The 23,887-nt window shown below is 48.0% G+C and overlaps 2 protein-coding genes across 2 annotated transcripts; one reads left to right on the forward strand and one right to left on the reverse strand.

The window, feature by feature from the left end:
* Positions 1–6,243: 6,243 nt before the first annotated feature.
* On the forward strand, positions 6,244–8,544 carry N7446_007611 (uncharacterized protein; the record flags this gene model as incomplete). Its single annotated transcript, XM_058516356.1, has 3 exons — positions 6,244–6,319; positions 6,374–7,306; positions 7,454–8,544. The coding sequence occupies 3 exons, from the start codon at positions 6,244–6,246 to the stop codon at positions 8,542–8,544; spliced, it is 2,100 nt and encodes a 699-aa protein (XP_058373534.1).
* A 6,756-nt stretch (positions 8,545–15,300) lies between these two features.
* Positions 15,301–18,141, reverse strand: N7446_007612 (uncharacterized protein; the record flags this gene model as incomplete). The annotated part of the gene is made up of 4 exons (XM_058516357.1): positions 15,301–15,917; positions 15,972–16,749; positions 16,800–17,519; positions 17,578–18,141. 4 exons carry the CDS (start codon positions 18,139–18,141, stop codon positions 15,301–15,303), a joined length of 2,679 nt encoding a protein of 892 aa, XP_058373535.1.
* Between the last annotated feature and the right edge of the window lie 5,746 nt (positions 18,142–23,887).

A 23,887-nucleotide genomic window follows, 5' to 3' on the forward strand; every position in this document is an offset into this window, starting at 1 on the left:
AGCGTGAGATTTGCCAATTGCAGCAGCAGGTGGAATCCACGAACACTGCTTTGCAAGATCAGGTCCCGTGGAATGATATACAGCTGGTGTTGGATCAGGCACACGCAGAGCTGGTTTCCGCGACCACTCGATTCTGGAGCACGATCGACGACTTTCAGAACAGACGACTGGCATCCTATTTGCCAGGCTCCGGAATGTTCCAGGCAGAATGGCCTGATCAGGGCGGCGCGGGTACGCTTGGCCACGATATGCTCCCCAGCATCTCCCAATCGAACAATGACAATGTCCCGCTTGGTACTCAACATGAACTACCTACCACCAACTGAGATGAGCCCTTCGTCTCACAATTGGGGTGTGTTGATTGGGCAAGGTCCTACTGATGGAGTGAGCTAGCTTCTATGTATGGAAAGGACCGAAACTCTTACGAGTCATGTCTTTCCTGCAGACTGGCTTTTTAATGTAGCCGACGCGCAGATAGTTCATGAAGAAGCATCTCGCCACATTCTTATTATACATGTACCGTGCCAAACTGTGTGTATTGTCAATTCTGTTAATTGACCTGAAGGGGACGGCTATGTGCTTTTGTCTAATAGATCCGAGCACGGGCGGCTCGAGGCAGTATTCGGTGCAGATTAGCGGCAGAGTCCGCCACAACCTCCACGGTCGATTTATTATGCCATAAATAAATATAAGCGTAGATTGGACTTTTACTTATGGCGAGACAGCCGTAGAGTAATCGACATCACACCGCTCCAGGCCGAGACGCCCGGATACGCTCTGGATGAGAGAAAAGGCCCTGCCACGCGGGCCTGTGGATTTGTTACACACTGGGCTCCCTTGCCGTAAAGTAAACGCATTTCCAACGGTCCTATCCGAATATTACTTATATCTGTGCTATGGGTTTCATGGAGAAATCCGCGCTTCTCTTGCGCATTATATAGCCATTAGTTCTTCTCGGCGTTCAGCCAAAGCTTGCCGTAGTATCCTGGTCCAGCCCAATCACAAATAGCAATTGCTCGTTGAGTGGGATATTGCAAGTCGATAGATGTGGCACTACTGTGCGAGTATCAACTGCTAAGGATCGCACCTTGCTATATGGCGTATGATTCTAGAGCACTACTGTAGGATTAGCCTTCTTGGGAATTTCGTCACTTATACAGACCAAGTACAAGCATAGTGAGCCAGTCAATACAAATCATCTGCAATAATGGAACTAATCAAATACTTATTCTACTCGGCAACATATAGTGGCTCGTGACTATAGCCCGTCGGTTCAGGAGAGCCATCTCGGCACAGTTCATATACCAGTCATAGTTTTCCGTCTGCACAGCTAAGGGAAGCATAGGTAAAATACGAAGACCCAAATGAAACAACAAACGATACGTCGCTCGACATGGCATCAGCTTGGCAGTGAGTCTATCGACCTTGTCCAGTGACCGTCCTATCCAGCATCGATGATGAGCGTGTTCATATTCTGTTGGTTGACTGGTGATCATACCTCAAGACCAATACAGACTGATCTTGCTCTGATATACATGATGCGATACCCAAGTAAACCTCCAGTCGCATCACTGCTGCCGACGTAGGGGTCGGCCAATCTTCTGGCCCTCTGTAGCTTTGTTGGAACCCTGCCTGGTCCCCTTCTGGATCTCACTTTCGACGATTGCCAATCGACCAAAAATGTCGGCCAGATCGTTGCGAATAGTTTCATTCCAGGTTGCTTGGCCCTGCGATGAGCGCTCAATAGACCTGCGGAGACAGTTAGCGCTTTACATTGTCACTCAAGATGGACCACAACTGACCGCATCCGGTTATCTAGTCTAGATGTTTTTAGCAGGCCAATCATGAGTATGTGCTTGATGGGATTTTACTTACTCCGTCAGGCATTCCAGAGCAACCGAATTGCCATCTCCGGAAAGCTGAGTCTGCCCGCGTGGTTCCAAGTCCCTTTGGTGTCCAAACACAGTCTTTCGCTGTCGTACAGCTTCTTGCTCACTCTCATCGGCCGAGGTGCTATTGTCCTGGTCGACAAAGTCATGTTCCTCCTGAAAGGATGAATCGTCCTCTGTGGTATCGCCTGTAGCGGATCTGGATGGACTACCAGTATCCTCAGACTCAGAAGACGACAAGGACAATGCACGTTGCAATCGGCTTCGAAAGTTGTGTCGTCGAGGAGTGTGCGAGACTTTCCGAATTCCGCCCATACTTGGGTCTGAGTTACGCTGGGGTGAGGAGTGGTCCTAGTTCTGGTTTTCTGTGATAGGAGGAGGCGCTCGGGTTTTATAGCATGTTGTATCGCGGGATCAGGATTGACTGCTTGCTCGCAATTGAGGAGGGGTTCGCAAGTGCACGCATTTTTCATTCCTACATTCTGCCCGTAGATATCTATTTCTGAATCTGCACATTTTTTAACAATGACTCACTAAGAGGCGGATCAGACAATAGAATTCAACAATGGGTGAAAAAACGGGAAATTTTCAACAAGAACGGACTCTTGTGGCCGCGTTCAACGTTGTTAATTCTCAACGATGTGCGTTGCATCAAAAATGAGGGCTCGTTTGGGTCTCATAAACACATAAAAGTCGGTTTTATCTGCCACACTTCAATCTTTTAAACTCAACAACCTACATCTACAAGTTCACTTTCTACAGTTTTCTTCACCTGTTCTGACCACTTCTGCCAACTACCCAAGCATAACCATGTCCCCACGTAACGCATGCGGCTGGCCAGAATGGGAGGAGAAAAACCTTCTTCCATGGTTGGATGCCCATCCGGAGCTGTCGTGGAAAGCTCTCTCCGACGCATATTATGAAGAATACCAGGTGCATCGAAGCGTTGAGTCTTTACGAGGGAAAAAGTACCATATTCTGCGGAAGCAGAGTGGCACTGGCGCCAAAGCTTCCCAAAAGCCAGGCAAACCAAAGCGAGCCGTTCCCGTACGACGCTCGGTGGTCGATAGCGCTTCACAGTCGAGTCTTTCAGCCAAGACGCCTGCCCAAAGGAACATCGACAAATGGTTCCAAACGATTCTAGCGGTCGACCCTAACCAGCCTGATGACAGCAAAAAGCCAACTCAAACGAACTTAATTTCAGGTACGAAAACCTTAGTCGTCTCATACTACATGCTGATCCTTTGCCACAGACCGCTTGACGCCAGCACCGCTTCCGTGCCGGCCTAAAAGAACACGGTCGTCATCCTGGAGGTGGGACTATGTGCATCGTGTCTGTGCTGCTAGGAAGCTGAGATACCGGCGAACAGAGCGTGCACTTTAGCAGCATTCATCGGCTGGATCGCTACATAGCTATGTCCAAGGAACAGTGGCCAACTACCCCTATACACTTGTCCAAGTAAATGTTACTACATCAAAGGCTGTGATCAGCAATGAAGCCTCAGCATGAGGAATATAAGCGTAGTTGTATATCGTTCCATGTATTCCGTAGAGGAAGTAGCAATCGCCCTTCTTAGGAATGACAACAATATAGAGGATATCCCAAAGTCAAAGTTAAGGAATCGAGCACGACGGTGGTGCCCTTGGAACAGGCCCGCCTACACATTTACATTCTTGCCATGCAAAACCAGGAGGATTTCATCGGAGTGTTATGTGGCCCGGGAAGTACTGCGGACAGCGTATAAGGATTCACGATACTATGAGTGTTCCCGTAGGGAGACAGGACATGGTAGCAAGGGGGCTCTAGGAGAATGGAAATACGGCATTCTTGTTGGCTCAAGGTAATACGTCTGCTTGGATTTAATAGGGTCGATGGTCGAAAGCAGGGCAATCTTTGGGGTGAAGCGTACGATTTGTTTTGACCTACACCCAAGTCAGGAGGAAATTAGTTTGACAGAGACCGTGGAATCAAGAGGGCAATTGACGATCATTAGCGGAACCGCAAATCACGACTGCTTAGTTTGGATGACCCATGGAATCGCCTGCTCGGTGAGAGAATGCGGTCGTCATGAAGGATTCAGGCCCGGGCTGCTGCCCCACTTGCTTTCTAGGTTGCTCGTGATTAAGCGCTACAGCCCAAAAGAGAAGCCCAGAGAATTGGGGCAGATTCACCACAGTCTCGACCTGCCCATGTACGGGTTATTGGAACAGACCAGCAGTGTACTAGAAAGATTCTCTCTCGCTACAGTCGTAATCAAGATGCGGAGGGTGATTGAGATAAAGTTTAGGGGCCGCAGGAGGGCCGGCCCACAACCTCAATCCATTTTCGGCAGCCAATCGGTTCCTCGGTTTTAGTGCAAAAACCGGAGATATTTTTACATAAGCTCATGTGGTGTGTCCATGATTGGCATAGTCTACAGTAGCTTGCAAAATCGCCTTGCGCTTTTACACACTCTTTTTGTTTCCCAACCCCAGTCGCCAAGTCCAAGTTAACCCGAAGCAGTTAGACTCAAAAAGACCCCGGGCTAGAACCTTTCGAACGTATGGTAAGAAACAAGACGATGACAACACGGCTGCGACCTGGGCGCCCCGCGATTTGTGTTCTTCTTCCTATTCAGCGTCTTTCCACTCCTCAACACCCACTGTTTATAGGACCAAAGATGGCTCCGAACTTATCCCCATCCAAGCGGCAGCTGATATGTGATATGATTGAGAGCAATCTAAAAACTACCGATATCGCTAATGCAGCGGACTGCAGTAAACAGTCTGTTAGATATATTCGTTCTAATCTGCGGATGTTCGGCAGTCCTAAGGCACCTCCAATCCCCTGCGGCCGACCGAAGAGTATCACACCACGTATACTTGAGGCTCTCTGCCATCACCTTTCCGAAAACCCCGGGTTATACCTCGATGAGATGGCGTGTTTCCTTCGGGAGGAATATGACGTCTGCGTGGCCAACTCTACCATCAGTCGGGCTCTGGCAACAAAAGGCTGGTCTAAGAAGACAACACGGAATCAAGCGAAGGAGCGAAATGCAGATTTACGAGACTACTATCTCCATAATCTATCGGAGTTTAAGTCATATCACCTGGTCTATGTGGATGAATCTGGATGTGACAAGCGGATAGGGTATCGGCGAACAGGTTGGGCCCCGCTTGGGGTCACCCCGATCCAAGTGGCCAAATTCCATCGTGGCCAGCGATACCAGATCTTGCCGGCATATTGTCAGGGTGGTGTACTGTTTTCTCGCGTCTTCCGGGGGTCGACTGATGCTTCTATATTTGAGGACTTCATTGGGGAGCTTCTTCATCACTGTGGCAGATGGCCGGAGCCTAAGTCAGTATTGGTGATGGATAATGCATCCTTCCACCACTCTGAGCGGATAGAACGTATGTGTCTAGAAGCGGGAGTTAAGCTGGTGTATCTTCCACCTTATTCTCCTGATCTGAATCCCATCGAGGAATTTTTTGCGGAGCTGAAAGCTTTCATTAAACGCAACTGGCAGTTGTTTGAAGATGACCCAGATGGAGATTTTGAAAAATTTCTGGAGTGGTGCATAGATGTGGTGGGCGCAAGAGAAGAGAGTGCTGAAGGCCATTTTCGCCATGCGGGTCTGACAATTGAGCATTATTGATTGACCTGTATAAATATGTAGAGCTCATATATATCTAAGTATTACTCCGGCTTCTAATTTACTCCCTTAGTAGAAATTTTTGATGTTCGATTTTTGTATATTTTTTCCAATTTGGTAACAAACCTTCAAGTCGGATGGAATTAACGCCTACTAGCATAATAATGAGGCTGTTTAGATTCACGTGGGATGCTCCCTGGTACTCGGGCCCTTTTAATGCTTAGCTAAGCTAGTCGCCCCAAACACCTCTAGTCGCCCCAACACCAGAGGTGTTTGGGGCGACTAGCTTAGCTAAGCATTAAAAGGGCCCGAGTAGTGTCTGCCTTAGCGCGTCGTCGGAGACGGCAAATTGATAATCCGGCTTCTTGTGCCCCACCTTACAGGCCTGGTTGGTTCTGCTGCTGCGGGCGCTTAGGCCGTGAACCCCATCACCCCGATGCCTTAGGCTGAAGGGCAAGGCGTCTCTGCGGTCGCATTCATTCCTCGTTACCCCTCCCTGTCCCTGATTCTGTTGAATGGCCGAGTTTACAGCCTACAGACACTTTCGAAGCCAAGCGATATAATTTTATTCCTGCATATTTGCTCTTGCATTCGTGGCGGCGGCAGCGATAGCTTATGCCAGACATTTGTTTTTCTATATGCCCATCGAGGAATTGAAACCGATCCACGTGGCGAGCATGGCGTCCGCAATATCGTTTGAATGTTCAAATTCGGGATTCCAGATGGGTGTGAACCACGGCTCGGTCACTAACCACTTCCACATGCCCAAAGAAAGAAAAGAGATAAATCCTAGGCCACGTAAGTCAACAGAAAAGCCGAACTAAGATATCAGGCTCACGCATTTTGTCCAAGGTGATCAACCTGAAGCCCACTATATTATCCCTTCTTTGGAAAACCGTCACTTTACTGGCCGTGAATTCACGCTAGATCAGCTTAAACAGAAACTATTTCTACAAGCGAATACTGGAAAACTAGCTCTATTCGGACTAGGTGGCATCGGCAAAACCCAAGTTGCTCTTCAGCTTGCCCGCTGGGTGCAAGCGCATATACCGGACTGCTCAATTTTCTGGGCTCCTGCCCTTAGTATCGAGAGTTTTGAGCAGGCTTGTTCGCAAATCGCGAAAGAGCTGCAAACTCATCAGAATCCAGACGGTGAAAGTGCGATGGAATTAGTACACCGACAGCTAAGCTCTAATAAAGCCGGAAAGTGGCTTTTCATTGTCGATAATGCCGATGACGTGGACTTGCTTTTTGATAAGCTTGATCAGTATTTCCCTGCTAGCGACAAAGGCGTTACTTTGCTCACTACTCGTTCCCGTGAGGTGGCACTATCGTTCGCAGGAAGGGATATAGTTGAGCTCCAAAATATGACAACGGAAGAAGGGATTGCTTTCCTTACTAAGATTGTAGGAGAGGACTCGCTTTGTGACCAGAGCTCCACTATACAATTACTGGAAGAGCTGAACTTCCTACCGCTAGCTATTGCACAGGCGGCTCACTATATTTGTCGAAACGATGCAACGAGCACACGATACCTCGAGCTTATGCGTAAAACCGAAAAAGACCGGATGCGTCTAGCGAGCAGGGAGTTCCACGATAGCACTCGCTATCGTAGAATGCCCAACGCGGTGACCACCACATGGCTTATCTCATTCAACCAGATTCAGGGCTCAGATCCCTCTGCTGCTGATTTGTTGGGATTTATATCTTATCTTGAGCCAAAGGCAATCCCGCGATCTATTCTCCCCACCCTCGATTCGGAAGAGGAGATGGAGTTTGCGATTGGTACGCTGTGTAGCTATGGATTTCTGACCAGGAGGGAGAATGAGAATATGTTTGACATGCATAGCCTCGTACAGTTATCAACCCGAGTGTGGATAACAGAGGCACGGAGGACAAAACAGATTATCGCAACCATAACGCAACATATAGACAAACTTTTTCCATCTGATGAATACACAAATCGTGACACATGGAGGATGTACCTACCACACGCCCTTGAGATTCTCAGGAGAGAGGAAAGTCAAGATGTAAGTGAGAAGTATAGCTTGCTTTCCAAGGTTGGGAATTGCGTTCTAGCGGATGGCCGAGCGAAAGAAGCTGTTACTTTTTTTCGGAATGTGTGTGCATGGAATGAAAGCCACTATGATGAAGAACATCCCTCTCGACTGGTATCTCAGCACGTACTCGCAGGGGCATACCAATCCAACGGGCAGATCAAGCAGGCCGTGGAGCTACTTGAGCACGTGGTCGCGGTGGGAGAGAGAACGCTCGATGAAGAACACCCTGATCGACTGGCATCTCAGCACGTACTCGCACAGGCATATGAATCCAACGGGCAGATCAAGCAGGCCGTGGATCTACTTGAGCACGTGGTCGCGGTGCGAGAGAGAACGCTCGATGAAGAACATCCCTCTCGACTGGCATCTCAGCACACTCTCGCATGGGCATACCAATCCAACGGGCAGATCAAGCAGGCCGTGGAGCTACTTGAGCACGTGGTCGCGGTGGGAGAGAGAACGCTCGATGAAGAACACCCTGATCGACTGGCATCTCAGCACGTACTCGCAGGGGCATACAAATCCAACGGGCAGATCAAGCAGGCCGTGGATCTACTTGAGCACGTGGTCGCGGTGCGAGAGAGAACGCTCGATGAAGAACATCCCTCTCGACTGGCATCTCAGCACACTCTCGCATGGGCATACAAATCCAACGGGCAGATCAAGCAGGCCGTGGAGCTACTTGAGCACGTGGTCGCGGTAGAAGAGAGGACGCTCGATGAAGAACATCCCTCTCGACTTGCATCTCAGCACGTACTCGCATGGGCATACCAATCCAACGGGCAGATCAAGCAGGCCGTGGAGCTACTTGAGCACGTGGTCGCGGTGCGAGAGAGGACGCTCGATGAAAAACATCCTGATCGACTAGCGTCTCAGCGCGCTCTCCAAGGCATCAAGCAGTCGATCAAAGTAGCAATCATGGAGAACATTTTTTCATCATCCCCACCTGATATTGGGTCTTAGTCGAACTGCTCTTCCTCGAATAAATCTGCTGAATAAAGTCTCACTACAGGAACTACCATTTTTATTTCGTTACTTATGCTTCACGGTGGCACCCATAGGCAATAAAATCGAAGTCAGTCGAGTAAGCCTGAAACGCACAATGTGACGGTTTGTGACAATACTATGTAATATACAGAGCCAAATATAGGACTAGAGCTAACTTTATGTGGTTAGGGCTGTCTTGGCATTGGGAGTTGAGACAGAAAGTGTGAATGTAAAAACGCAAGGCGATTTTGCAAGCTACTGTACAAGCTGTCTGCTAGACATACCGAACTGGTAATTGAGTTCGGCTGATGATGGGGTTGTGTCGGATTCAAAGAGAGTATAATATCTAGGAAAGCTTTATGCAGGACAGAAGTCAAAACTTCTAGAACGTTCGACAGACCTGATAGACAAGGAGCAACTTGCCACTTGACAGGAGAATTATTCTCCTGTGACAGAAACCAGGAAAGTATAACCACGGATCGGGATTTAGCCTACCATTCTGTTGCCAGAATTCCGCATGATATTCCAAATACCTCACCTGCCTGGACCGTACCTCGGCCGTACCTCCTAAGCAACAAAGTCCTTTTCCATCGGTCACTGACGGCCGTCAAGTTTGGGCTTGTGGATCGGTCTGGACCTTTGCAAATCCTTCACTTCTTCTCCGGGCCATAAATAGAACCTCCTTGAACTAGTGTCCCGTGGGTCGTCGCTGGGATCTGGATCGCAGTACCGTACCTGCGTCTGTCTAAATTCGCGCATTGTGTTTGATTGGTCCGTCGGGCGCTATTTGTATCCAGAGTCTCATCAATGTGATAGTAGCGTTGCAATCTTGCGAGGGGGTGGCGATCACGCGAACCTAGCTCGTGGGCCTGGTTGCACATTTCACATGGTTGTCCTAGGCTCAGTTTCCTATGGAAACTTTCCAATAAGCTCTGGGCTTTGTTTATGCCCTCCAAAGAAGGACAATCCTCATCCTGAGCTTGAGTATGTCAATATCTGTGCGGTAAGGGAGTAGAGATTCTAGTAAAAGCAACATTAGCTGGCTGCGAGTAGACAAGGAAGAAACAACATTCAGCGGCGCGGGGCCAAGGATGAACAGGACTGATTCGAGCGAGACCAAAGGATCCTCCAGCCAACCGCAGGCACAGTCCAGCGTTTCTGTCAGCCAGAAATTTTTCAACCTATTATTTTGGCATCTGTTGAAGCACATCAACCCTCATAAAAGAGACGGTGACCGTGGCTAAACGGGCAGATGTAGGGTGCCACCGCTTGAGCGATTTAATTGCAAACTCAACAATATGTAGGAATCACATTTTTGCGGCGTTGCTTTCTTTCAACAGTTGATGAAAGCGGTTCACCATACTTAACGCAAGATTTGAGAGAAATGGTCCCAGGTCGAAACATGAATCTGCGGGCCACAAGGTGTCCAGACACCGTTTCAACGTCGTTCGACTTGCTTCAACGCCAACCAAAGGACAGTGATCTCTCTACCCTCGGCGCAATGGTTCCATGGTAGAGACTTGACCGAAAAGTTATAAAAGGGGCCGGATTCCCAGCCCAAAAAACTCAGGACTTCGGTCCTCACACTTTGATCCTCACACTTTGATGCATCGTAGTGTCCCTCTCTTGCCTGCGGGCTTGAGAGTTTCCGTGACCACGGCTGTCGCTGCCACGAGCCCAGCGATGTAAGATGTGCTCCCTCGCTGCCATGAGCCCCGCGAGCGTAAAATGGTGCTTCGCAGGATAGGTCTGCGTGAACAACAATCCTCGCAGGGGGGTGCTGCGAAAACAAGACTACCCCGCAGGATAGGTCTGCGTGAACAACAATCCTCGCAGGGGGGTGCTGCGAAAACAAGACTACCCCGCAGGATAGGTCTGCGTCAACAATAATCCTCGCAGGGAGGTGCTGCGAAAACAAGACTACCTCGCAGGGGGCGCTGCGAAAACAAGACTACCTCGCAGGGGGGCGCTGTGATGACAAGTGAGACCCGCAGGAGACCGCTGCGTTAACAAGTTCTCTGCAGGAGACCGCTGCATTACCAAGTTCTCCGCAGGCTAGGTCCTGCGTCAACAAAGCGCCTCGCAGGGACATCTGCGACACCAAGAGTCTCCGCAGGATGGGCTCTGCGTGACCAAGTGTGCCTCGCAGGATGGGCTCTGCGTCATCAAGTGTGCTTCGCAGGATGGGCTCTGCGTCAACAAGTGTGCTTCGCAGGATGGGCTCTGCGTGACCAAGTGTGCCTCGCAGGATGGGCTCTGCGTCATCAAGTGTGCTTCGCAGGATGGGCTCTGCGTCATCAAGTGTGCTTCGCAGGATGGGCTCTGCGTCAACAAGTGTGCTTCGCAGGATGGGCTCTGCGTGACCAAGTGTGCCTCGCAGGATGGGCTCTGCGAAACCAAGTACTCCAGACCTTCCGTGACCACGGCTGTCGCTGCCACGAGCCCAGCGATGTAAGATTTGCGCTCCCTCACAGCCAATGAGCCCTGTGACTGTAAAAATGTGCTCCCTCACAGCCAATGAGCCCTGTGTATGTAAAAATGTGCTCCCTCACAGCCAATGAGCCCTGTGTATGTAAAAATGTGCTCCCTCACAGCCAATGAGCCCTGTGACTGTAAAAATGTGCTCCCTCACAGCCAATGAGCCCTGTGTATGTAAAAATGTGCTCCCTCACAGCCAATGAGCCCTGTGACTGTAAAAATGTGCTCCCTCACAGCCAATGAGCCCTGTGACTGTAAAAATGTGCTCCCTCACAGCCAATGAGCCCTGTGTATGTAAAAATGTGCTCCCTCACAGCCAATGAGCCCTGTGTATGTAAAAATGTGCTCCCTCACAGCCAATGAGCCCTGTGACTGTAAAAATGTGCTCCCTCACAGCCAATGAGCCCTGTGACTGTAAAAATGTGCTCCCTCACAGCCAATGAGCCCTGTGTATGTAAAAATGTGCTCCCTCACAGCCAATGAGCCCTGTGTATGTAAAAATGTGCTCCCTCACAGCCAATGAGCCCTGTGACTGTAAAAATGTGCTCCCTCACAGCCAATGAGCCCTGTGTATGTAAAAATGTGCTCCCTCACAGCCAATGAGCCCTGTGACTGTAAAAATGTGCTCCCTCACAGCCAATGAGCCCTGTGTATGTAAAAATGTGCTCCCTCGCTGCCCTGAGCCCCGCGAGTGTAAGAGTGTGCTCCCTCGCTGCCCTGAGCCCCGCGAGTGTAAAAGTGTGCTCCCTCGTTGCCCTGAGCCCCGCGAGTGTAAAAATGTGCTCCCTCGCTGCCCTGAGCCCCGCGAGTGTAAAAGTGTGCTCCCTCGTTGCCCTGAGCCCCGCGAGTGTAAAAGGTGCTTCGCAGGACGAGCTCTGCGTTAACAAACGTGCTTTGCAGGGGATTGCTGCGTTAACAAGCCCTCTAGCAATGTGCAGGCACCTCTTCGTGGTGTTAGAGACCAGTATTCGATATTCAACAGTATTCGAAGAAGCAAAGACCTGCCCAACCTCCTCCTCATAGTCTGTTTCTTTTTCCGAAGGATCATCATTGGATAGATAGAATGAGCCCTAGATAGATCGTCCCAAATTCAATGGCCAAAATTATACGATAACAACGAAACTGTCATTTTTATCAAAGGGGAGGTTCCCAAATGTTCTGCGCTGATAGTTTGCGGTCCGATAGTCCTTTCGTGTAGTGAAATTGACACCCTTCATTCAGGCGTAGAGCAAACATGTTGGTGAGAATTAGTGAGAGTGTTGATGTGTTGACGTGTCGATGCGTTGATGCGTTGATGTGTTGATGTGTTGATGTTGATGTCTGATGTTGATGTTTGATGTTGATGTTCGATGTTGATGTTGATGTTGATGTTTGATGTTGATGTTTGATGTTGATGTTTGATGTTGATGTTTGATGTTGATGTTTGATGTTGATGTTTGATGTTGATGTTTGATGTTGATGTGGTGAATGGTCGGGCGGTGAAGGGGGTGGCCACCGTCTCACAGAGGCAACGCGGTCTCTTGCCATGTCCCCCACATCATAGAAACTGTAATTGCTTTTTTTTTTTTTTTTGATCCTGCAAAGCAATTTCGATCCCTGTTGGTCACGCCTTGACTACGGCCTCCAACTCAATTGAGATGATCTATTCTAGATTTGTTCAACTATGATCACGCAATATACTGTACACTCAAGATCAGAACTAGGAAGTGTAGAGCCATGTGATGTATTTCGTAAATCCGAATCACGGATTCAATCCAAGATGCTTATGTGATAGGCTCAGTTTCTTGCGTCGCCAAAGAAATTGCTTGAGATGACTATTGCTAGTCACTCGAACCTATTCTACACTAGAATGCCTACATCATAGAGCGATTGCGAGAGTGAGAGTTTCTTTCTCTCGAGGTTAACATGTCATTGGTAGCTTTGGCTTGGGAATATCTGACCCGCTCCTTCTACATGTAGGAGCCGTCGCAACTTTGTGAATAATATCCCGCCAGTAAATCCAACCAATCTCTCGTAGAAGTCCACTACAGCGACGAAGAAACGGTCGTTACCTTCTGTGAGGCTTATTCCCCACTACATGCGATAAATCATGCTCCGCTGCTGATATGGCATGACTGAATTCCGATCGGGGCCCAACAAGCCATCTGGAATCAGAACCGGTAAAGGCACTCTCCACGATCAGCGCTCGGGACCTGGTGTTATTTCTACAGGAGTGTTCTCATCCACGTGTGACCCTAGCAGGCATCCGCTCAAATCCTCCCCCAAGCAAATATAACATGAGCGCTTATTAGGGTAGATATTCAGTACAGGCTGTACGGGACATTCAGAGGTCCTACAACCCGAGGGCTCTTGTGGTGCTGTTACAGACATCAAACCCACCTTCACGGTGAATTGCTCAACAGTGATATGCCAGATACCGTCTTGGGCGCGGAGAAATACATCATAGATGGTCAAAGCACAGTGAGCTCAGAGACGTAGAGGAATCGGTGATTTGCTGGCAAGACGAGCTTGCGCCTCCAATTGCGATATGTTAGACGACGGCTCAATGGACGAAGGATACTGGATAACTTGACTGACCTCCAGCTGCTCTGACATTCAAGGTGTATGGGCTTTGCACGTAGTGCTCGGGCTTGGATAGAAAAACACAGGCTTAGGGATGAAATCGCCAAGCTTCTGTCTAACAGGGAAAAGCAAACAATCCTGATAGCATGCAGCTCCGTGTATGTCCGAGTGGTTCCCGCTCGCTCGTACATGTCCAAAAGCTCAGCAACCCGGAGAGGAAGAGGAATCAAGATGACTCTATCAGACGTAGTTCTTGGGTCATGGGTCCTCTCAATCGTTTGGCCATCCGCGGTCTTGTCCATCGATTCGAAGCTGACATGGCTATTGTTAGTTGATTTGGCTAGGAATGACGGGATTTTTGCCTCACCTTCTCCATGCAAGCAGTCTCGACTAACAACCTCGCGAGTACGAAAATATGGCTCTAGCTAGACAAAGCATTGGCTGCGTTGGCTTCTCCCGGTTTCTTAGGGGTTTTAGGCTCAAAAGACGCTAGACGCCATCCAAGAACAACGATGGCCACCCACTGGACGCCGGGGATCCAAGCCGCAAGTAGGCTATCCCATGTAGGTGTTCAAATGCCGAGAGACAGACACTGCTATGCGCTCTGTGGGGTCTTGCATCAGGTAAGCATACCAACGCGTGATCTGATGAACCAAATCGACTAGAACGTCGAGGGAGAGACTCATCGATGCCACCGGTAGTCATGAGGAAGAAACAGAGCATGCGATGGTGTTGGTGCAGGGTTGAGCAGACAAGACAGTTGATCGCTTCGCATCCGTGTGTGAGAATATGAGGGTGTCTTCTTGAGGTGAGATCCGAGTCAGCAATTGTTGATCCAGTTGGACGAGGTGTCGTGCTTTACGTTGTTCATGAAGAATTCCCCGAGTGTACGGTTGAGACAGATGGTCAATTAGGATCGTCATCATACCAGCTTACCAACAAGATCACTGCCAAATCGGTTCTGCGATACAGTCACCAATATGCCATGTTGTATCCAGGTTCGTCACACTCTCCGGCTGTCGCTTCGAGAAGTCGCGCTGGATGAACCGACAAGTTCACAACACGGCAAAGGTGCATGAGAACCCGCCCATGACAAGAAATTGTACAGTCGTAAAGGGAGACCGCTTCCCATAGGCGGCGAGAGGCTGAGGCACTCAAGTCGTGTGAAAAGGCGGTGAGAAGGGGGAAGACGCGATGGCGCGTCGGCTCCTTGGTCTTATCTGAGTCGGCGGGAATAGGTAACTCGCCACGAAACCTTGCGCGGTTGGCGATGGGCTGCTCCTGCAACGGCATGAAGATGTCAGTAGTGTTCGTGTCTGGGGCACAGACTTGGCACAAATAGGCTGCGGCACTATCCAAATTATCGGCAGATAATCGATTATCGTATCCGTAAATTGCGGATAACGATATAAATTCATTATCGAATTATCCGCAACGATACGATACGATAATTATATTTTCATTTGCGGATATCCGCGGATTATCGTACGATAACAAATATTGCAAACATGCTAAGACTCGTGACCCGAACGAGTTTGCATAAATTATGCATTTTCCCCGGTATTTTTTGGAGTATTCAATGTGTAATTGATTGTATATTTGTCACGCGAATGAGTGGCCTACGATATTTTCTCCAAATTAACCTACTTTGTCTCGCTTTATTGCAACAGCATCCAATTATTCAAGATTATATTACAGGTTATCAAATTCAAATCCATCTGGCTGCTTTGGCTTCTTCCGAATCCTCCCTGATCTCCCCTGCGTGGACCCTTCAGTTGGCATTTCAGGAACCGGGAGGTCATTATCACCATCATCCTGAGGCTCAACGGCACTATGAGGCCGCTTGCGCCGTGGTTGCTTGCCCTGGGCTGTAACCGGTGTAGGAGTCGCCTGCTCAACTGTATGATTATCTCCCAAATCATTTTCTGAATCATCCGATCCATCCTCCGCTTGGTTACTATCTTCTTCGTTTTCACTTATTGGCTCGATATCGTTAAGCGACGGAGTTGGCTTCCATGTCTGATCGAGTATGGCAGCCTCTCCACTAGAGAGATACTCCTTGATCATCTCGAGCTCGGTTTGTTGAAGCTCGAACTTCGATGCGAACAAATGAAGCATTAGAGACCTGATTGTTTCTGGTTTAAGCTGCCCCCGGCGATAGTGACAGACATGACGAGCACAACTGAAGAGCCGCTCAACACCAGCGCCACTAGCAGGTGTTGCCAGATTATCCCGTGCCATCGCTGCAAGCACTGGATATTCATGCTCATGCTCCTTCCAGAACACCCTTGGCTTTCCTTTGGTAAGACCTATTGGATAAATTAGCTGGAAAGCCGTCTAATAAAGCAGGGAAGTATACGAACCCTGTGCAAGATATCGTGTGATCTCATCCTCCGGTCGGTCAATTCCACTTTGTAAAGTAGCGTGCAAATCCATCATAAGATCAAGCTCCTCTTCGTCCACTTCTTGAGAGAATTGGACTTGAGAGGGCTCCTTGTGGCGGGTAATGCGTTGTTGATATTGGTCAAATTCCTTCTGTAGTTTATCCCGATAGATCTCCATCCAATGAATATCTTCTCCCTTCTCGTTTTTCTCTTTCCAATCATCGCCTTCAAAGAACCGAAGCTTCTTCGATGGACACAGAATAGTTGCAATTGCATAAACTTTGCCAAATGATTCACTGTCGGTCGCTCTGTAGTACTTTGAGAGTTTCTGTTTCGCTGCCTGTAGTGCCTGAAGCATTCTCTTTTTCCAAGGGACAGTCTTGCGTTCTAGTAACTCTGCAACATCATCAAGATGGCTAAAGAGCTCCTTATAGATGCTGAAGACCGAATGAACAGTAACATCTTGAGTCTTGGATAAGATCTTGGTGTAATGAAAGAAAGGCTTTGTGACCAAAAGGAGATACTCCACTTGGCGCCATTCATCTTGACCGAGCTGAAACTGAACGTATTGGTGGGTTGAACAGTACTGGTTGAAGACTCGCTGTAGTTTCTTGGCACGTTCGAGCATTAAGAAAGTAGAATTCCAGCGTGTACGAACATCTTGAATCGGTAGAAGCTTGGGCTCTGTTGTTTGAAGCGCCCGGAAAGCCTCTCGGCGCTGAGGACTGGCGGTAATGAATACAGCGAGCTCTCGAATCTATAGTATTTTAGCAATTATGTCCTCGGAATATAACATGATACGTTTACCTTCTTCAAAGTAGCCACGATATTCCCTGAAGCGTGACCCGGAGCGGACTGTAGCGACTTCGTACGTTCATCTGACCACTCTGACTCGGCCTCTGCATTCTTTGGGTTCGCTTTGATCTTTCCAAGGAGGTCTTTTAGGCTAAGTTGTATAACGTGCACAATGCATGGTACTCGGAAAACAGAGGTATTGTGAAGAGCCTGGGACTGAACCATCTCTTGAATGCCTTGAATCATTGTGTTGTTATTTGATGCATTATCAGTTGTGATTGATAATACTCGTTCGGTAATATCATGCTCTTGAAAGATTCGGATAACAGTCTCACTTAGCTGAGTCCCAGTATGTGATCCCTGGATATGCTCAAATCCAAGAAGAACTTCACAGTAATTCCAGTCCTGGTCGAGGAAGTATCCAGTGATTGCCATAAATGCCTGTCCAAACGGAGAGGTCCAGCAATCAAGTGCAATAGAGAGAGAGCTTCCAGGTGGAAGCTTACTGAGCACGCTCTGTTGCTGTTCCTGGACTTCATTATCCAAAAGACGTTTCAAACTGCGGGCGGACGGGATATTGAGCTCTGATTTGGCGAGCCTGGTGTATTTCAGAAGCTCTTTGAACTCTGGGTGCTCAACAGTGCGGAATGGGAGACGGGTGGTCGTGATAAACTTGAGGATCTTCTTCTGGAGGGTTGTCTGGCTGAATTCTGTGCTTGTTGATTGACGCGGCTAGGTAGAGATAAGGAAAATTAGTGTATAATATAGATTAGATCTAGGATAGACTTACCATCTCTCGGAGAAGCTGGTCTATGCTTTGCTTTGTAGTCTTCCGCGGCTGATTGCAGTACGCACTATTAAGATGGTTCTTCATGGGAGAGGGACCAGAACGATTGAACCTTGGGTGAACAACCACACTTTGACAGCGGTTGCACATAACCTTAGGCTCGCCAGTCCGCGCATTTGCAACCTGATCAAATGAGCTCCAAACATCAGACTTTTTGTGTATAGTATCCCATCTAATAGATTTCTGCAGTTCTTTCTTGCTGCCAAACTCAGTCATTAGCCACCATTTCACAAACTGTATCCGAGACGTCTCCATCATTGGATCGGTTTTGTCGCAGTTGTAGAGAATATAAGATGGTTGAAAGAGTTTGCCGACGCGCTGTAGTAAGTCGGGGGCACGAGGATATCGAGGGGGAGGGGGAGTGTCTGAGACAGGAGTCGATTGCGCTATGCTTTGACTGCTTAGAGCGTCTGAGGATTCATCTGACTGTGGAAAGTCTGAATCAATGAATGAGTTGGCGTACCGAGATGCCTCATATTGGCTCCTTGATACTTGGGAATAAGACATGACGAGCAGAAGACCAGGTACCAAGTATAGAACGATCGAGTATACCAGGAATTTAGCAGAAAAATTGGTGCGTAGGCAAACGTGTGCGCCCGCGATGTCGACGTGCTCACGATAATACTCGATGCCTATTGGGTATGTATTAAGCGGATGTGGAGACTCAGACGATAATTGAGGATAATCCGCCGATAATCCGCCGACTATCTTCGGATTATCCAACAATTATCCGCGTGTCACCAACACCAAAAGAAATGCCAAGTCCGCCAGTTCCAAACTTCGAATCTAAATTGCGCCTTACTTTTGTGTGTAAACATGCTGAGTAAAATGAACATATAAATGAACTGCGAACTAGCGAATCTATCCATACTATTCTCAAGGTCAAAACTGTACTATTGGTGGATCTGGATAACTTATCGAATTAAGACTTTACAGGAAAATGTACTACATTCCTTCGGCATCAAACATATATCTCTGCCAAACCACCACCCATTAATTAATATTTTAGAATTACAGGCGAGTACAACTCGCTCGCTTTATAGTTAAAACCAATTTGTATGCAGAAGACAAAGACATTTACTTACGAATACAATACTGTTTCTTATTATTACCCAGGAGAAGTGAAGGAAATAGGGGATGAGTACTGTTATGACCAAACATGTAAAGATTCAGATGTAAGATAGTGTTTGGTCAGCTTCATAAGTATCACCTGATGGTCCAGAATAGGATATATTAGCGAGTTTTATGCTAGTGCGGATAGTTTGCTGATATCCAAACTATCGTATAGATATCCGCGGATATCTGCAACGACGATGATGATAATGATCCATTATCCGCAATCCGCAATTTGCGGATAACGATAACGGGTCATTATCGTTATCGTACGATATGCCGCAGCCTAGCCGTATGAAGCTCACAGATCCTCTCGCGTAAAGCAGGTGTAAGTTCTGAGCGTGGAGCCATAGTAAAAATAGCAGGTTTTGAATGATAGAAAGGTAGGCTTCATGAAATAGTATAAAATAGCTAGAATGGCTAAAATCGCGAGAAATAGCGACGCGTAGCTAGCGTGTCCTACTAGGCGGTGTCGGCTACAAGGGAAAGCGGTATGAAAGTGGGTCTAAGGAGGGTGTCCAAACTTATGGCCAGTCACTGTAGTTACCAGATGGCAGTCAATACGTGTGTGCAGTAGTGGGCATTGGCTTACTCCTGCTGCACTGTTTTGAAGGTACATTCTGCTCCCTAAACTGCTGCACCGGATTTATCTAACTCAAGATCGACTTCACTTCTTGGCATTTTTCAGAACCGAAATAGTCGCATTTAATTTGAAGTTCCCTTATTTCAAGGGCTCGACTGTTTTTGATTAAAGTATAATTTTTTGCGAGATAGGTAGCTGAGAGACGATTAAAGAAGCTCTGATGGCTTGATAACTACGTATTAATAGGAACTGTAATATAACCTACGGCATCAGAAAATCAACTTGGTTTTGAATCATGCTTTAGACTCCATGGTAGCACTTGCAGAGACAGAATTTGTTACACTCATGCGCGAGGAAAAGTTTAGTGCCCCGAGAATTCGAGGAACCCCACTTCCTTGCTGCCTGGCTCCATTCCAGAACAAGTATCCCATACAGGTGACGCCACGTAACTCAACGAGGTCAGCCCCAAGAACTACTTAAGTAATAGTCCAAAAAGCATTATATAACGCTCGCCAGGTCTTTCGCAGCGGCTATCTTCCACTGTGGCCTGTACTACATTAATTTATTTTCAATTCATTTCAGTGATCTTTCAACCACAGAAATGAGACCTATTTACTTCGTCCCTCTTGGCCTACTGGCTCTCCCAGGATGGTGCAGGCCAGTCTCTGACCCCCATTCTAGGACTGTTGATGTAGCTCCAGTCTCTCCAAACTCCCTCACTCCTAAGGGAGATATACCGGGATCAACCACTATGATCCACCATCTTCCGGAGTATGAAAGACATCCTAATTATTATAAAAAATATGAACTGACTCTTATTAGGAACTTGGATGCAACTACACATATTCTTGTATCTCGTGCCAATCATCCAGTGATAATTCCAGGATCTGGAACCTCAACCTCGCAAGTCGGTTCAATGATGATTAAAATCATTGTCACGTCAGCAACCGACATAGCCTTCAAGATTCTCAACGGCGAGGAAGGCGTGCATCGTTTCACTATATATGATGTTTTGGGGAACGTTATCAATAGCATTGATATAGACAGCAACAGTTGGGGAATTGTTCCTAACGCTCGGGGGATGTTTGAGGCAGGGAAGGAGTATATGGTGGGGTGGTTCCAGTCTTAAGAGTCTGAGACTAGACTTTCGGGGTTTTTACCCTACCTAGGGGTATACACTGGGCCAGAAGTATCTCGACACTTCGAAGTCGAGCAGCAAAGCGACTATTTTTAAATTGAATTACTCAACTGGAGCCACTCTCTGGTGCCCAGAAACCGAATATATGATAGTTTCAATGAATACTCAGTGTTCATTTCCCTTGCTTTTGGAACCGCTTCCATCCTGTGTGTAGACCTTGGCATGACCCTCACTTGGGTTCAAGATCTGGAACATGGACCCAATCCGACCCTCAACAGCTACCATGACCCTACCCTGAGTGTCGCTAAAGTCTGTTAAGGGTCACCCGCAGCCGCCCTCTACAACCCTCAAATGCATAATTCTTGGCGACTTTTTCCCAAAAGGACGCATAAAAATGATGATTCATCTCTCCGATTTACTGTTATTTACAGCTGTCCAGGAAACAAATTGTCTTATGTAGTCTCAACGTAACCTACGAAATGAAATCCTCTGAAATTGCGTTGTATTCAACAATCTTGGCCTTAGTAATACCCAATGGTCCAAGATTTGGGTTCTCAGCAGCAAGATATGAGGCTATCTAGCGGTTGCGCTTCAGACATGTTGTGTCTGTCGGCAGAAACAAAAGCAAGCAGACGCTGTGCGACGCTCAGCGGTCGACAGTGCTTCACAGTCAAGTCTTCCAGCCAGGACCTCTGCCCAAAGGAACATCGATAAATGGGTTTCAAACAGTTCAAGAGGCTGACCCTAACCAGCCTGACAACGGTAATATAACAACTCAAACGAACCCTATATCAGGTACGAAACACTTAATCTCCTCATATTACATGCTGACCCTTTGTCACAGACCGCTTGACGCCAGCACCGCTTCCGTGCCGGCCTAAAAGAACACGGTCGTCATCCTGGAGGTGAGACTATGTGCATCGTGTCTGTGCTGCTAGGAAGCTGAGATACCGGCGAACAGAGGGTGCACTTTAGCAGCATCTCATCGGCTGGATCGCTACATTGCGATGTCCAAGGAACAGTGGCCAACTATCTTGATAAACAAGTCCTGGTGCATGTTCCTATATCAAAGGCTGTCATCAGCAACAAAGCATCAGCATGAGGAATATAAGCGTGGTAGTATATCGTTCCATGTATTCGGTAGAGGAAGTAGCAATCGCCCTTCTTTGGAATGACAATAATATAGAGGATGTCCCAAAGTCAAAGGACTCGAGCACGATGGTGGTGCCCTTGGAACAGGCCCGCCTACACATTTTCATTCTTGCCATGCAAAACCAGGAGGATTTCATCGGAGTGTTATGTGGCCCGGTAAGTACTGCGGACAGCGAATAAGGATTCACGATACTATGAGTGTTCCCGTAGGGAGACAGGACATGGTAGCAAGGGGGCTCTGGGAAAATGGAAATACGGCATTCTTGTCGGCTCAAGGTAATACGTCTGCTTGGACTTGATTGGATTGATGGTCGAAAGCAGGGTAATCTTGGGGTGAAGCGTCCGATTTGTTTTGACCTACACCCAAGTCAGGAGGAAATTAGTTTGACAGAGACCGTGGAATCACGAGGGCAGCTGACGATCATTAGCGAAACCGCAAATCATTCGACTGCTTAGTTTGGATGACCCATGGAATCGCCTGCTCGGTGAGAGAATGCGGTCGTCATGAAGGATTCAGGCCCGGGCTGCTGCCCCACTTGCTTTCTAGGTTGCTCGTGATTAAGCGCTACAGCCCAAAAGAGAAGCCCAGAGAATTGGGGCAGAATCACGAGAGTTTCGACCTGTTCATGTATGGGGTATTGGAACAGACCAGCAGTGTACTAGAAAGATTCTCTCTCGCTACCGTCGTAATCAAGATGCGGAGGGTAATTGAGATAAAGTTTAGGGGCCGCCGGCCCACAACCTCAACCCATTTACGGCAGCCAATCGGTTCCTCGGTTTTAGTGCAAAAACCGGAGATATTTTTACATAAGCTCATGAGATCTGTCCATGATTGGCATAGTTTCTACAAGCTATCCGCTAGGGATATGGGACTGACGATTGAGGGGGTTTGTGTCGGATTCAGAGAGTACAATCTCTACGGGAAAGCTTTATGCAGGACAGAAGACAGAGCTTCTAGAACATTCGACAGACCTGATAGACAAGGAGCAACTTGCCACTTGACAGGAGAATTATTCTCCTGTGACAGGAACCAGGAAAGCATAACCACGGATCGGGATTTAGGCTACCATTCTGTTGCCAAAATTCCGCCGATATTCCAAATACCTCACCTGCCTGGACCGTACCTCGGCCGTACCCTCTACGCAACAAAGTCCTTTTCCATCAGACACTGACGGCCGTCAAGTTTGGGCTTGTGGATCGGCCTGGGACCTTTGCAAATCCTTCACTTCTTCTCCGGGCCATAAATAGAACCTCCTTGAACTAGTGTCCCGTGGGTCGTCGCTGGGATCTGCATCGCAGAACCGTACCTGCGTCTGTCTAAATTCGCGCATTGTGTTTGATTGGTCCGTCGGGCGCTATTTGTATCCAGAGTCTCATCAATGTGATAGTAGCGTTGCAATCTTGCGAGGGGGTGGCGATCACGCGAACCTAGCTCGTGGGCCTGGTTGCACATTTCACATGGTTGTCCTAGGCTCGGTTTCCTATGGAAACTTTCCAATAAGCTCTGGACTTTGTTTATGCCCTCCAAAGAAGGACAATCCTCATCCTGAGCTTGAGAGTATGTCAATATCTGTGCGGTAAGGGAGTAGAGATTCTAGTAAAAGCAACATTAGCTGGCTGCGAGTAGACAAGGAAGAAACAACATTCAGCGGCGCGGGGCCAAGGATGAACAGGATTGATTCGAGCGAGACCAAAGGATCCTCCGGCCAACCGCAGGTACAGTCCAGCGTTTCTGTCAACCAGAAATTTTCCAACCTATTATTTTGGCATCTGTAGAAGCACATCAACCTTCATGAAACAGACGGTGACCGTGGCTAAACGGGCAGATGTAGGGTGCCACCGCGTTGAGCGATTTAATTGCAAACTCAACCATATGTAGGAATCACATTTTTGCTGCGTTGCTTTCTTTCAACAGTTGATGAAAGCGGTTCGCCATACTCAACGCAAGATTTGAGAAAAATGATCCCAGGTCGAAACTTGAGTCTGTAGGCCACAAATTCTCCAAACACCATTTCAACGTCGTTCAACGTGCTTCAACGCCAATCAAAGGACAGTGATTCTCGTTACCCTCGGCGCAATGGTTCCATGGTAGAGACTTGACCGAAAAATTATAAAAGGGGCCGGATTCCCAGCCCAAAAAACTCAGGACTTCGGTCCTCACACTTTGGTCCTCACACTTTGATGCATCGTAGTGTCCCTCTCTTGCCTGCGGGCTCGAGAGTTTCCGTGACCACGGCTGTCGCTGCCACGAGCCCAGCGATGTAAGA

This window comes from Penicillium canescens, assembly GCF_028828765.1.
Source record: "Penicillium canescens strain IBT 15451 chromosome Unknown utg000004l_segment0_segment0, whole genome shotgun sequence".
Taxonomy (NCBI): domain Eukaryota; kingdom Fungi; phylum Ascomycota; class Eurotiomycetes; order Eurotiales; family Aspergillaceae; genus Penicillium; species Penicillium canescens.